General features: G+C 41.5%; 1 protein-coding gene across 1 annotated transcript; it reads right to left on the bottom strand.

The window, feature by feature from the left end:
• Nucleotides 1–864: 864 nt before the first annotated feature.
• On the bottom strand, nt 865–14251 carry slc1a1 (solute carrier family 1 member 1; the record flags this gene model as incomplete). Its single annotated transcript, XM_084574935.1, has 12 exons — nt 865–1914; nt 1996–2130; nt 2292–2486; nt 2776–2898; nt 4620–4727; nt 5229–5413; nt 5821–5934; nt 6030–6072; nt 6412–6526; nt 6617–6709; nt 10160–10300; nt 14152–14251. The coding sequence occupies 12 exons, from the start codon at nt 14249–14251 to the stop codon at nt 1674–1676; spliced, it is 1593 nt and encodes a 530-aa protein (XP_084431061.1). The 3' UTR covers nt 865–1673.
• Between the last annotated feature and the right edge of the window lie 1834 nt (nt 14252–16085).

Genomic DNA, 16085 nt, shown 5'->3' with positions numbered 1-16085 from the left:
CGCGTTCAACTATACGGCGCTTAGATGTCTTCTGTCCAATCCCAATCCGAATGACGTGATTGGCCTGTCAGGTCTTTGCTGGAGCATAATCAGTTCCCAACAGAGCGGCTCCAAGTTTCTATCGCAAAAAAATTAGCAGGCAGGAGAAGTCGGGTTGGCTTTTCAAGCTCGCTTAGTGGTGGATGATGGACTGGATACCTACGCTGATTAACTTCACTTTATTTCAAAGTCAGTATTGTGATCATTGTAGGCAATGCTGACAAAAGAGGCAGCTTAGAGCTTAGCTTAGCTTCAAGTTAAATACTGCATAAAGGGCAAGCTGTCATTTAGCAGGTTTATGGTCGTACGTTAAGCTAAACCAAAAAAAAACAGTCTCTACAAAACTACAAAAGTACATCAAGCTAAGCTTAGTGCAACCAAATTAACTCTAAATCTAACAATTTAATGTTAAAACCATCTGACTTTAAGGGTCTGAGCATTTTTTTTTTTACATTCTTCATGCTAAGCTAATAGCTACATGACTTTAGCTTTGAATGTAATGTACAGAGATGAGAGGCTTCAGGATTCTTGTCTCAAAAAATAGATATTTCCCAATTTGTCAAACCATTCCTTCAAAAACTGACCAACAATTTAATTTTTTCTCTCTCTAACCGGCACAATGAATGTTTCCAGGCATTTTGTCACATCAGAGCCACCAATGGATTAAGAGCATTTTGAACATAGTCTTGGACCAGAGTGAAAATATGTAAGTAAAACTGTAATAAGTAAATTACAAAGCCATACTGTCTGATTATAAACACATAAATGAACTAACAGTTAAAAATGGCCTTGGTTCAGTAGGTACATTTGGGGATATATATATATATATATGTATTATACTGTAAGTTTCCCCCACACTGCCCAAGCACAGACACACCAGATAATTATTGTATTTCTGCGATGCATCAGTAAATGCCAGTGATTTGGTTCTAAAAATGTCCTCAGATTGATTTCACAGTGTTCATTGACTTAATAAACCTACATTATCAGTATCCAGTCTCTGCCGTAGTCCCCATAGAAAATGAGTCTGCAGCCGGTGATCTCAGCGTTTCTTTAACATATTGCTTCATGCAACTTTTTCGAAAAAACAAAACAAAAGAAAAAAAAACTCTTCATATGTTTGGCACAGTTTAAATATACAGATAGATATACAAGCAGTGCATTATGGGACGTAGACATTCAACAAAGGCTACCCCAAAAAGGACGTTTTTGAGCGTTATTGTCTGATAAAGGAGTAACTGATTTGCAAAATATGCACAGTCGCTTCAGATACACCCAAAAAAGAACATCCTCATTCTCACACACACACACACACAAACACACAAGCAAACAGCTCTTGTTTTGAGTGAACACACTCTTATTCAGTAGGTAACCACTATAGGTAAACTTGGCACAATTTGAGTGTAACAAGGAAGCACTTTAATCTAGTGGCGGTTGTAAATGTCCAACGTGAAGGGTGATCATCTCGGATGAGCTTTATGGAGGCTGCTGTAGCTGATGTCTGAGCTCAGATGGGGCTGGTTGGATAGTTTTTTTTTTTTTAATTCTCTCTCATCGTGGCGCTGATGCACACGACTTTACATCCATAGCAGTGTGGCACTTTCCTTCCTCTCCTCCTCTGAGCCAGCCAGAGGCTAAAACTGGGAGGTTTCCGTAAAGGAGATGGCGTCGGTCTTGTCGACGGTGAAGCCCCCGTTGACGTACGACTTCTTCTCGCACTCTTCGTCGTCCAGCGTGGCCTCCAGCGCGAAGGGGTTGGCGACGTCCACGTCGGATGACAGATCCATTCTCTCCAGCTCCCTCTTGGATAGCTTCTGCACGATGCCGGCGCCGTAAGCGTCGCCGAGGACGTTGATCATGGTGCGGAAGCGGTCCCTGAAAACACAACATCAGCTGTGAATCTACGGCTTTGTAAATGTACGCAAATGCGGGGAATGACAACAGACGAGAACTCACAACAGCCAATCCACGGCGACTATCAGAGTGACATCGCTCGCAGGCAACCCAACAGCCGTTAAGACTATCACCATGGTGACAAGTCCGGCGTTTGGGACTCCGGCTGCTCCGATACTGGCAACTGTAGCTGTTATACTGAAAGAAAAACACGCAATAACACGCAATAATATTATATTCATCTTGGCATGCAATAGCCAGTATCTCATAAGGTCACGTACAGTGATACGTGCAGTCTCAGCCACAGACAGAGTCGAGTTTTACAGTTTTACCATCGGCAGCTGGAAGCAATTAAGTACCTGATAGTGACAATCTGGCCCACATCCAGAGCGTAGTCATTGAGCTGCGCGATGAAGATGGCGGCCACCGCCTCGTACAGCGCCGTGCCGTCCATGTTGATGGTGGCACCCACCGGGAGGACGAAGCGAGTGATCCTCTTGTCGATGCGATTGTTCTCCTCGGCGCATCGGAAGGTGACGGGCAGGGTGGCAGAGCTGGAGGACATGAGGACACGAGTTATTAAACTCAGTAATAGTCTGGTTGTTTTTAGTGGTTTTGATTAAAAAGTATGAAATTACACTTTGTCCTCTGCCTGGGTGTTACCTTGTGGGTAACACTTTTAGATATTACATTTCCGTTCTGGGTTAGGGTTAGGCTTATCTGCGTCTGGAATTTCCGCTCTACCCATATATGTCACAGTTTCTGCCTTTTTTTTTCTGTGTGTATAATTGTTCAAATATGTATCTGGTGATTTGGTTTTACAGGCTCTGTGAAGATACTGACCTGGAGGAGATCATCAGCGCCGTTACCATGGCCTGAGCCATTCCCAACGTGAATGTGTACGGGTTCTTCCTCACAATGATGAAATAGATAAGTGGCAGACAGATGGCGGCGTGGATAGCTAGGCTGAAGGAAAAAAAACAGACGTACAGCAACTAAAGAACATTTATTTGACCCTTAACCCTAAACCCAAAGATATACATATACATATTGGGAGCTTCTGGACAATCCTGCTTCTAAAATACCCAGGAGCGTATTGAAAACGGAATTGAACTTGTTTAAGCTGAAATTTGTAAAATTGTTAGATGAAACGCAAATGAGTTGGGTGGAACAGTGGCGCGGTGGTTAGCACCGATGCCTCACTGATGCAAGAAGGTTCTGGGTTCGAATCCTGGATGCTCCGGCTACTCCGGGTACTCCAGCTTCCTCCCACCGTCCAAAGACATGCTCGTCAGGTTCATTGGTGATTCGAAATCTGTGTTAGCCCTGTGATAGACTGGCAACCTGTCCAGGGTGTACCCCAGCTCTCGCCCAATGGCAGTTGGGATAAGCTCCAGCCCCCCCTTGACCCTTGACAGGACAAGCGGTTACAGAAGATGAATGAATGAATGAAATGCAGGAGTCACTATTAACTTAACCCGGTGGCAGGTTTGCACAAGTGCACTTTGGATTACTGTAATTACAGTAGGTCATGGTTTGGAAAAATTCCAATGGTTAATGAAAGCTGAGATATTGCACTTTACAGCCAAATGGCATCATCAAGTTTATTACACTCTTATAACTTCCAGTAAATTGTAAATAAGTGACAGATATTTAAAGTTCCAGGTATTCTGGAAAAAAATTGGCAGAAGCACTTACTCACAGGACATTTTCTGACCAAATAAGGAACAAAGGCTTGAAGTGTTGAAGGGTTAATATGCTCAGGCATGAACGCTTGGCTTTAGTACCTAAGTTTCGTGACAATACAAGCACCATTGACGCACACTATTTTATCTTTCATTATCAGAATCAGAGAAACATAAATACCTCCTACAACCAATCAGAGCCATTTTGTTGTAAACAAATTCAACTCCACGGCGCTCAGACGACGTACACGACTACATCACCGTTACCCTTCTGTCCCATCACCACATAAATCCCTGCCTGGATGATTTGATAGGCCCTGCAGATCGGAGTGACTCCAAACCAACTTTACACCACAAAAAAATGGTGTCTGGCTTCCAGGCAAGATCCAATTGTGAGTCACAAAGCATGTGTACAGGCAAAATAAGGGTCTGTAGCTCAAAGACGTACATAAATGCGATCATATGTGGCGTAAAATGAGCCTTACTCAGTCCTTTTCACGCCAAATTGCACTTTAAATTAAAATCTCAGGTGTATTATGGTATGACTAACGCCAGCTTCATAGGTGTCTCTACTATAGGACTGTATTCAGCTGTTGGGGTGGTATGAAACATTGATTTTAAACCAGCACATCAGTGGAGATTTGTGTTGACCTTGACATTGGTATTCTGCATCAAGGCCATTGCCAGAAAGTATGAACACTGTGTGAAAAAAAAAGCCTGATCGTTAGAAGGAACCGCTCAGAACCTTGGACTCACCCTCTGACCCAACAGGAGGGGGATTTACAGTACAGTCTTTAATGGTGTCACTTAGATTTAGAGGCGTGAGCGAAGCTTTCATTACCGCATCTGCAGGTTGAGCAGTTTTAAATGTCCTTGGCCCTTATCTGTGCCCGTACAGAGCTCCGGCTTTAACTGTATCACTGGAGGGAGGAATCGGCCCAAATGTCAACCATAAATTCCCGTGTCTGGTGCAGGCGGATACAGAGTAATGGGGCAGCTTACCCACTCAGCACCGTCACCATATAAAGACCCATCTTCTTGAAGATCTCCCAGTCTTCCACCTCGATGATTTTTGCAGCGATGAGGAACAGGATCCCTATCGGCATGTAGCTGGAAAAATGAAATAATACAGTGATTAGCAACTGGAGCATTTTAATTGTCAAAACATGAATGGATTTGTTGGATTTTCTTGGTTTTCTGAAATAAGTAACTGGATATTTGAGCTTGAAGCTTGTTGCAAATAGTCAATTTGACTATACGCCTTTGTATAGTGTACCCATGTTGGATTATGAGTAGATATACCAATGTGTGAAAGAGAGTGTTGTGTAGATTACCTAGTTAAAGGGAATCAGCAGTGTTGGACTTGGTTTCCTAAAAACCAGACACCTCGTAGCTGTTTCTCAGACTATTTTTGTTGAACTACTTTTTTGTGGTTAAGTACAAGAAAGCCCTTTCATGACAATTCAAGAAATCAGAAAGGACAAAGGGTTGTAAGGTTATGTACGGCCATCCCGCTTTGGTTTGTTGGACCAGATCTCAAACAAAGAGTAAGGGCAAGGTGAAGCATCATCATCATTCCACCATGCAGGTTTCAAACCTCTGCAAACATACCACATAATTATCTGGACCAGTCTCATAGTTGCTTCATTCAGGGCGTCAAAGAACTCCAGGAGGATGCGGCCCTTCTCTCCCATCTTCCCGATGACGAGGCCGAAAGCAACACAGAACACGATGAGCCCCAGCACGTTGATTCCGTCCGAATATGTGCCGACGATTTGATAGTCCTTGGTGATGTTCTGCCAGGGGACACAAGACAAAGAGTCGATTCATTCGGCGAACCAAGACCAGGCCAGGAAGCCGCTTTCACGGCCGCATTAGCCGGCTCTAAAAGACCCATTGATGAGCTGTGCAAATGTTATCTACGGCACTGCAAGCTCACTGACCCGTGGCTACTTAAGGTTTGTCACTGGGTCCGCCGTTGCATTTAGATCGGATGCAGGTTGCCAGGTGCAGAAACATGAAACTAATGTGGAGCAGATGAAGCCACAAGGACGCCCTGTTGTCATGTAAAGATGACAAACCCCACCTGGAGGTTTCCGACAGAATACAGTGGTGGCCTCTGTTGCAAGTTTAGAGCAACTTTACAAGCTTGGAAAAACAAGACATTGATAGCCTTAGGGTTCAAAACAATGTGTGCACTTACCTCCACCACTGCCATGATAGTAGTGGAGAGAGGTGGAATTGTAGTGGTGCTGGTGGTGGTGGTGGTGTTGACTGCAACCTTCGGAGGCTCCAGCTCTTTGCGCTTAGTTTTGTACTAGAGTGAAATTGCACAACTTCAGAACTACAAATGCTGCTTACGTTAATGTGCACAGGAGGGGAAATGCAAGACAAATGTGCAGAGTCTCTCACCTGCTGAAAACAAGCCTGAACCAGGTTTTCCGGAAACATGTTTCTGTTGACGGGAAAGACAATAGCGGGGGTGAATGGGGGATGATGATGTGTGCCTTAGTCACTCAATACTCAACAGGTGGGTCATTGAAATTACTCAAGTCGGTCTAACGTATTCTCCATGAGGCTATGAATGTGGTCTTTGGCACCTTGTCCTGGGATGACAACTAAAGTAATCATTTGTCAGTTTGACAATTATTTAGTTGACTTCCTAAGATAATGTAAACAAAAGTGTTCTTTTACTTTTTGTGTGCTCAGCTGAGCGTTTCTAATTCCATGCAGACTCTTTCGATTCCTCTCCCTAATATTCATAGTCTTGATATTCATTTGGCGAGAGGTTCACCTGATGAGGTCCAGGAGTGTGTCCACTGTGGTGACGTTGGGCGTGGTCCCAGCTCTGTCAATGTGTTCAGCCGTCTGGGACACTCCGGGTTGGATAGTCATTACCAAAATAATTCCTGTGGAGAATGTTGAATGTCTGTTGACTGACTCCCGAATGTTAAGGCGACTTAAATAAATGAGAGAACTTGATATTGACATCAGCTCACCAAGAATGACGGCGATGACGGTCGTTGAGAAGTAATAAATAACGGCTCGCAGGCCGATCTTTCCTGACACCTCAGAGTCCAGGGCTGCAACGCCTGTTGACAAAAAGCACAATATATATATCTGCACCAAACGTTTGTTTCTATCGTGCATCGTAAGAGAAGAGTGACGAATGAGGAGTTGCACCCATTGACCATTTCCAAGCACATTGACACAATGCGGCAATAAAAACTGTTCCACAGCTAAAACAGTGAAGGTTTTGCCAGAACATTGGTTTTAATTCTCGGACCTTTACATACGATTGACTCTCAGATCAATGAGTACATGTAGGTTGCAAAATCCAGTCGTCTATGTTTTAGATAAATGTCTAATAAATTTGACTATTGGTCTCTTGCACTGTGTTGTACTGCCACAGACTATTGAACTTTAAAGACGTATAAGATTATGCAAACAAATACAAAAAAATCATGTTGTCTCTTCGATATTTGTCCAATAATATAATGCATCCTGGATAATCTTATGTCAAGTTTGTTGTAAAGGGTCTGACATGACGAAAAATACTTCAGCTGAAAACTGAGCACGAAATTATTTTAGCAATGGTGAGAAATTTAATAACAACATATACTGTTTGCTGTCCAAAGCAAACCGTGGTGGAACCTGCAAGTGTTTCCTGATCTGATGGCACTGTCAACTGATCACACACCATTGTATTTGCTCAGGTGTAGGCATAAAACCTAAACCGATTTAGTTAGGTTGAAGGAAACATTTAGCCTGGATGGATCAGAAAGTTGGTCTGGAGTTGCTCAGTTGGGAATTGATTATGTCCCAACAAAGATCTGCTGGGTTTTATGTGCCGATGGACAGAAGAGTAACAGCGATACAGTCACACACGTCATCTGAGCGCCGTGGAGTTGAATTTCTTTACAACAAAAACAGCTCAGACTGGTTGTAGGACTATCCAGTTGCGTGTAGAAGCACACCCCATAATGAAATCCAACATGAGTGTCAGATTAACAAAGATTTTGTGACTTTGGTTCATTGCTCGGTTTAGAGGAAGTGTATTTTAAGGACTGCAGTAGAGAAAAATGTATTTCTGGCGCAACTTCACCTGGTACCAAGGTGCAACGAGGAGTCTTGACCTTTCTACAAGGATTGACTTCTGCCAAATACCTGTGTTGACCTGTGTTAACAGTGGTTAAGTGGTTAGCACTGATGCCTCACAACAAGAAGGGTTTGAACCAACCGGAGTGCCGGGGCCTTTCTGGGAAGAGTTTCCATGTTCTCCCTGTTCCTGCGTGATGTAATTGGTGATTGTAGGTGAGTGTTGGCTGTAGGTGTGCATTGTTTCTTGTCTCTTTGTGTTAGCCCTGTGATAGACCGGAGTACCCAGACAGATGGGGAAAACCCGAGGGAAATGCAAGTGGGAAAAACAAATCCTAGTAGTTCACAACAGCCAGCTCAGGAGCTATTATCACGGACAAACAATGGAACAAAATGCCAAGATGGAAACGTTGTCTGTAATAATAATAATAATAATAATGAAGCTAATAAGGTTTTACAAATTCTGCTCAGTTGGTTCTACTGAGGGTAAATCACCATTTGAAGCAGCTGAGCCGATAGACTGAGCGACCTCCTCATCTTGAGCGGTGCAGCATCGTTTATCTCCATCGTACCAGACAGTAGAATTGTAGTTATCTTACATTAAAAGCATTGACACTGCGTGGAGTTAAAACTGTGCATAGTCTGGCATTGCATCTCTTTAGTGGAGATGCTTGATGTACGTTGTTGACGTTTAAAGTGGGTAAGGGTAAGGGGTAAGGGGTAAGGGGGTTGACGGGGTAAAGGTACTGTGTAGTGCCCGTACACAGTGTCCATACCATAGACTGTATATAAATATGGACAATGCGTCCCCACTTCCTTGCATTGGCCAAACAGATGCTATTTTCCCAGGGGTACGGGCGGCGCCATCTTGTGACTTTTAAGACTTTTAATACAAGGAAATGTTGGATTATACACTGAACTTATTTTAAAATTTTTCTTTTACAACTCTCACGGCCCCACGGGACCGCTTTACGGAGTGGTTGGCATGGCAGCTGGTGGTCGCCATCATGTCACATCCTGTTTCTATAGCGTCAAATAACTAACTAAAACGAAACATATTCAAAACATTGACACATGAATATGCATCAGCATTATATTAACTACCTAAAATTTTACTTTGGCCCAAGTCCCACCCACTAACATGGAGGGGGCGGAGCTTATTACCTATACTGCAGCCAGCCACCAGGGCTCTACTGGCTTTGTCTTCACTTTTGAGGAGCAGTTCCGCCGTCCATATTTATACAGTCTATGGTCCATACAGAGGCAGTGAAGCCAACACCGCAGATAAGGAGCAGGAAAATGCCAAAAATTCAGTAGCATTCCAAATTTTGAAAAATACACAAAAACCAAAACTCCCAAGGAATGATAAGGCACAAGCTAGGATCACGCACAAAGAAACTAGTTAGATAAGGAATAGCTGAAATGCTCAACTGGGACAGTCTTGCAACTTGGTGGTGAACAGCAAGACTCCCTCATCGTCTAATATTATATCCCAGACTTTAACAGGCCTCTTTTTTTATTTATGAGGCAATTGCCGGTATTTTCTTCATCTGTCAGTGGTCCTAATGTTTTGACTCATTGGTGTGGCTCCACAGATCAACTACCATATGTCCACTCTCTTGTATTGACACAACCAGCTCTGTTGTGCAATGGTTTTCTGTCATGGTTTGTGATTAGTTTTCCTGGGTTTCTGTTTACTGTATTTTGTGAAGTTCTTGGTTTTTTACAGTCATGGTTTAGTGTTTAGGTTTTCGGCTTTCTGTTTTATTTCGCTAAGTTCTTGATTTCCTGTTACGTGTTACTCCCTGTGTTTTCCCTTCTGATTAGGTCATTGCTTTCTCCTTGTGCTATCTCTTGATTTGTTTCACTTGTGTCTCGTCACCCCTCTGGTCCCATAGCCCTGCCTTCCCCTTTGTTCCTCGTCATACTATTTCTTTGCCATGTTCGTGTCTTTCCAGATCATAGTTTTTCATGTCTTGTTCATGCCTTCATAGTGTTCTGATTTTTGTTTTTGGATATCCTGCCTCGTCTGCAGCGCCTTTGGTTTTGTCAGCTTCTTTTTTATTAAATACCTCTTTGCCTACTCCTGCCTCAGCCCTCTAAGTCCTGCATCTGGGTCCTAACCCCCTTACCTCGCTACCCCGTCTTGACAGAAAGGACATGCTGTATACTTTCAAAACTGTCCCATATCAACAGTATTTGTAGTGACGTTTGAACCATGGTGCAAACCCATGAGCATCTTGTTGATTTTACTGACTGGGTTCACACTTGGTATGAAAAAAATCTAAGGAGACAAACTTTCATTTGTTGTGCTCGATGAAAGCAAACGTTGCAGATATGAAGCAGGCAAACACCCAAAAAGTCCTGTAACGGTGCAAATATCCAAAAAGACCCAAAACTCACAAGCTACTGTCCTGCATGTTTTGGTCTTTTTCTTAAGTTACCTGTTATCATGCTCGAAATGATGAGCGGAAGGATGACCAGCTTCAGCATCCGCATCAGGATCTCCCCCGGGAAACCGAAGTACTGCTTGTGGAGGTAGGACAGGGACGCGTACTCTCTGACCACGACCCCCAAACCGATCCCTGAAACACAAGTAGAAAGATTTAAGAAAAAAAATAATAAAACACACATCGCAACTTGAGCATGAGGAGCATTTAAGTTGCTATAATAATATCGCCTAAATGAATTCAGAGCTTGAGCTGCAGGTACAGTCACTCTCGTACCATTCCCCCACTCAGTGGCGTCAGGTCATGTGGAATTCACGAGGCCCAGTTTATATTTCACGCCAAGCTTTCTTTATCGTCCGGCTGTAAACGCCACACGTGTGCACTCAGTGGATTTTCAGTGATGCCCGCTCCCAAACGTGTTATCACAAACTTACAGACCTGGGCAGTAATATTGTAGGCGAATAACCCGAATCAGCCAATCTTTCAGGCATTAGCAGACGGTTTTATCCGGTCGTAAACGTGCTAAACCGAACCCCCGCATTAGACAGCATTTAGAATTTGTGCTACCTGCAGCTATTTGGCTGATTAATATTTGGATCACATATTTACCCATTAAGTCACACACTAACCTCCAGCAGACAAGAAGCGCTTTGAGTGAATTACGAGAAAATTTAGCTTCGGAGAATGAGAACCGAAAGAAACAACAAGCGACGGTCGTAATGTTTCTCTTTGTTTTTATGACTTTTCGTTAAAATGCTGCTTCTCTTTGCAGTTTTAACTTCTGTTTGTGGCCTTTTTTTTTATGTCTCCTTGTACTAGTTTTGCATTTCTGTTGTCGTTTCCACTTTTTTTTGTTGACTGTGTAGTTTTACCTCGCTAATACACACTCACAAGTGGAGTAACTGCAGGGGCAAAGGGTCTGACTGCCCCAGGACATACACTCATACAGGCCACAGTGGCTGTAAATGGTCAACGGTCTTCTATTTATATAACACCTTTATACCTATCGGCACTCAAAGGGCTTTACAGTCACAGTGACACATCCAACACTCAGGCAGCAGCGCCAAGCAATGGGAGAAAAACTGGGTTCAGTGTCTCTCTCAAGACACTATAAGATTGCACATAAAGATGGACAATGAATCGTTAAGAAGCTCGGAGCTCGGAGCTTTAGCATCGCCGGACTGTCTCAAAAACGAGCAAGCGGATGTAGCGTGAGTGGCAGGTGACATCCCGTCCGTCAGTCAAAGCATCCGCACCCTTTCACTCATAACTCTAATCCTTACAGTAGAATTCAAACGGGTGAGTTATATAATCCAAATTAGCTTTTGTACCAGGCTGTAAACATGTTAGCCCTGTCCAGGGTGTACCCCGCCTCTCGCCCCATGACAGTTGGGATAGGCTCCAGGCCAACCCCCCACGGGACCCTCCAGAGGACAAGCGGTTACAGAAAATGAATGAATGAATGTCAACATGTTTATTTTACCGGTGGGTGGGGCACCAACGTTGATTGACTCCTCTTTTTGGAGCCAAGCCTCTAGTGGTCATTCTAGGAACTGTAGTTTTTTGGCACTTGCAATGTTGGCTTCATTTTTCAGCCCATCGGGGGTTGCATCCTACGCTCATCTTACATTTTAAATCATAATGATGATGATGATGATGATGATGGAACAGATAATCAGTCTATAGCTGCAGCCCTCTGTGATCAACTTCAAAAAAGTCGCAGCATGTGTTTTGGAGGAGGCTTGTTGAGTGTGAGGCAATGGATGACAGACATTATTGCAGCAAGTTGGGACCTTTGCCCTACAACTGGCATGACATGAGACGCTCTTTACAAGAAAGTGACCCATTAACGAATACCTGATATTCTCCAAAACTCTATGGAGAATAAGCTAAAAAAAAATCTCCTAAAATAAATTACTTGTTTGGTTTTAAAAAAAGAAAACACTCTACAATGATTTACAAAGGTCAGCAAACGGTAAATCCTACTCCTGGTGCAATTAATGTAAACACAGACATGATTCATGATGGTTTCAGATTTGCAGAGAGCTACGTTTTCCATATATTGCTAGTCGATCATCTGATGTCCATTGTGAATAAAAGCCCATAAATTAGAATAGAAATATGTCTGTGAAGGTTCTCAATCATCCAGGTCATGGTATATCCAAAAAAAAAAAAGCAACTGGACATGTAGAGATTTTTGAGAAGACGTTTCAAGGGACTGTTGGGGAGTTTGAGTTCTAAATAGGAGACTCTGTAGGTAAATGATCAGAGTCTTCTTAAAAAACTATACTAGTCCAGTTGGCTTTTCTTTTTTTTGAAACACTTTTTGAATAGAATAGAAATACCAGAAAAAAGTTATGCAGCGTATAAAGGTTTGCACAAGAACCATCACGTGTTTAGTTTCTGTTGCTAGCTGCTGTTTATTCCAGCACAGTATATATTAGGTGTGAACATTTGCCGAAAATGCCAGCCTGTTAACGAACAGGTAACTGTAACTCCAGACTCAACGGGGAATAGCACTAGCGTATCATAACAAAATATTGGTGAAATGAACTCATTTCGCTGCAAGTAATGCGTTATTTGGAGGCTGTGTTTCGGTGCCCCATTCACTCCCACTATATGGATATACGCGGCGCTCCACTGGATCTAAATATCGTCCGAACGACTCCAAATGACCCCAAAGTTATATGGGTGAGTAAAAGATCGTATTTTATGCCAGAAATAAGGTCCAGATTGTAAAAAAAAACAAACAATAATTCTCCTTTAAATGCCCTAGATTTTGGGAAATGCACTTCCAAAGCATAGATTCTGAACTCATTGTGCAAACAGGAATAAGACAAAGAATAACAGGACAACCCATTAATATTTTCCATGTTGCACAGACCTATAGCTCACAGTATTCCATATATTTTTTGCAAACTTGAGCATGTAGACACACAAAAAAAATGGGACAAAATGGGAAATTTGGTCCCTATTGAAACCCCTTATAGATAAAATAATTTTAAAAATAAAAAGACCACCAGATATTGTAGTGCGAAGCTACAATATGCAAATTAACAAAACCTGTTGACAACGTCCTGACTCCAGCTCTGCACCGAACACACAGACCTGAGACCGATATCCACCTTCTTATCTCTTATCTCACTCCCCTAATAAAATATATAACATCTTGGTTGACGTTCAAGCCAAGTGTCTGACAAAGAGTCAAACTCAATAGCTGGGCAAACATTAAGCTGCGGCCGCATATACCACATCCAAAAAAAGCCGTCATTATCTCTCAGGTTCTACCTTTGAGAGATAAAAAAAAATGTGTTGAAATTTGCTGGAATAGGTTATGTTGGCATAATGTCAAATATGTCTTGTTAATGAAAAATCCACAGAAACCTAAAAGTTAAACTTTAACGTCTTAGTGAAACAGGAATCCGACAATGTTGTATTAGCTAAATGACACGTTAGAAAAAAAGAAAGAAAGAAAAGAATGGTGGATGTTTTAAGCCCCTTTATATATATATATATATATTAATACATATATATTAATATATATATATATATATATATATATATGCTGTGTGGTGCAGCCTCACACAGACCGCCATCAGCTGTCACTTCAGTCTGGTCACGTTTGACTGAGACACCTCCAGACGCAGGAGGACGGAGGCTGTGTCTCTTAAACACCGTGCATTCTGTATTCTGACATGAAACGAATCAAATTCCAACCCACGTCCTCCTCAACACACAAAATTCAACATACAATGATCAGCTGATCAGCCAAGAGAGCTGAGCCCTCGTGATGAGGACTCAATTTATTCAACACTGACAGCAGCAGCAGCAGCAGCAGCAGCAGAGACCCAAAGAGTGACTGGGTAAAATAGGAAAAGGCGAATATTTACAGCAATGAGATGAGGGATAAAATGGCATCAGTGGAAGGCGGCTGGTTTCTCCCAGCATGCATGCATACAGACATTAAAGAGCTTCCACACACGTACCGAGCAGCACTGATACAATGGTGGCAATTAGAAGCCAATTCCTCTTCAGCAAGCCTTTGAAATGCACGCCTCGTCGCTCTTTGTTGCCCATCATGTCCATGGTGATTGTTTTTTTTTTTACTCCCCTCCAAAAAAAAATAAAAAAAACGGGGATTGAAGAGAAATAACAAAGGCTCCTGTCTGGACACAAAAAGCAGTCCTGCCGGTCTGGATTTCAGATAGAGCGTTGCTACAGAGAAGGATGCAGGCGTCAGACACTGCTGATGGCAAGCGTCGGTGTGAGGGAGGGAGTGTGTGTGTGTGTCTGAGTGTGTGTGTGTGTGTGGTAGCGGGGAGAAAGGGAGAAAGGGAGGGAGAGACTTTGCCTTCTCCTTCCACCACCCTTCGCCCCTCCCTGTAGCCTACAAGGTGGTTCTGACGTTTTCACCTTTTTCAAACATGTGTCACAAACATATGGAACAGGAAATGTATACATGTGTAATATAAAAGGATGCCCAGTTAGTACTTGTGCCACAGGGGGTGTTTATTTATTTATTTATGTATTTATTTTACAGTTTCCTAAGGTTGTGTGCTGAGGCTAGCCCAACCGATCTGAAAATAAAAATCAGCAAATAAGTCAAAATACTTATCTATAGAGATCAGTACATGTTTTAAATAGCTATTGCGAATTAACAAATTAACTATTAGTTAAAAAATATTATATAGATTACATGATTAGCTAAAACAAGCTAATTGCTAGCTAAATGGAAGGCTAAGGTTAGCTTAAATTAAAATAGTCTGGTAAAGTAATGGATTAAATTGCTTCATTTAATGAACCTTAATCTTAATGGATTAAATCGTAGCTATTTTCCTGTTTTTAGTTAAAGGAAATAGTTGAAATAACGGCTAGCTAAAGGGCTATTTAAAAGTAATCAGTAGTTAGCATAAACAAATGCTTAAATGCTAGCTAAATGCAGTTAGCTAAAGTAGGCTACAGGTTAGCCCAAAGGTTAGCTAAAACTAAACAGCTACATTTAATGAGCGCTAATCTCAATGGATCACACTTTTATCCAGATAAATTCAATTCATTAGTGAGTTGCCTAATGTTTAGCATATTATAGCTAATGGAAATAAACAGTTCAAATACTAGCTAACTAAAGTGCTTATCAAAATTAGTCAGCCTTTAACTAAAAGGCTAAAATGACTAGCTAAATGCAGTTAGCTAAAGTGCTGGTTAGCTAAACGGTTAGACAAAATTAAAAAATAAAATAATGGGTTTAAATAAAAAAAATTTATAAACTAAATAATAAAATTCAATCAATGAAGTAGCATAGAGAAAATAAATAATATTAAAAATAATAGCTAGCTAAAGGGTGTGTCAAAAATGATTAGCATTTAGCAATGGCTTAAAACGACTGGCTAAAGGTATTTCGTTGCTTAGCTAAACGGTTAGCCAAACGGTTTAATAGCAGTTAATAATGGATTAAACCGTTAGATTCACCTCAACAAATAAATGAAACAACGTTTAACTGGATTTTTAGCTAAAGGAAATAAATAGTTAAATATAATGGCCAGCTAAAGGGTTATTTAAAAGTGATCAACGGTTAGCAAAAATGAAGACTTAAATGACTAGCTAAAATACTGGTTAGCTCAAACTAAAACTTGTCTGGTGAAAATAATGGATTAAAGACGCTAAATAATTGGATTTTATTGTCATCTAAATAGAGCAATAAATAAAGTAGTCTAATGTTTAGAGTAAATAGTCAATTAAAATCAATCAATAGCAAAAATAATGCTTTGAATGATTAGCTAAATGCAATCGAAAGTAACTAAATGGTTAACTAACAAATATAGTTATAGCAAAAATAATGAAGATAATGGCTGGTTCCACTAAAAACAAACTTCCAGGTTTTGGCATCTGTCTTTATTTTGTAGTTTTTTTTGCAGAAACACTG

Source organism: Chelon labrosus (genome assembly GCF_963514085.1).
Source record: "Chelon labrosus genome assembly, chromosome: 1".
NCBI lineage: Eukaryota > Metazoa > Chordata > Actinopteri > Mugiliformes > Mugilidae > Chelon > Chelon labrosus.
The sequence above is the reverse complement of the archived record's forward strand: the minus strand, read 5'-3'. Positions and strand labels throughout refer to the sequence as shown.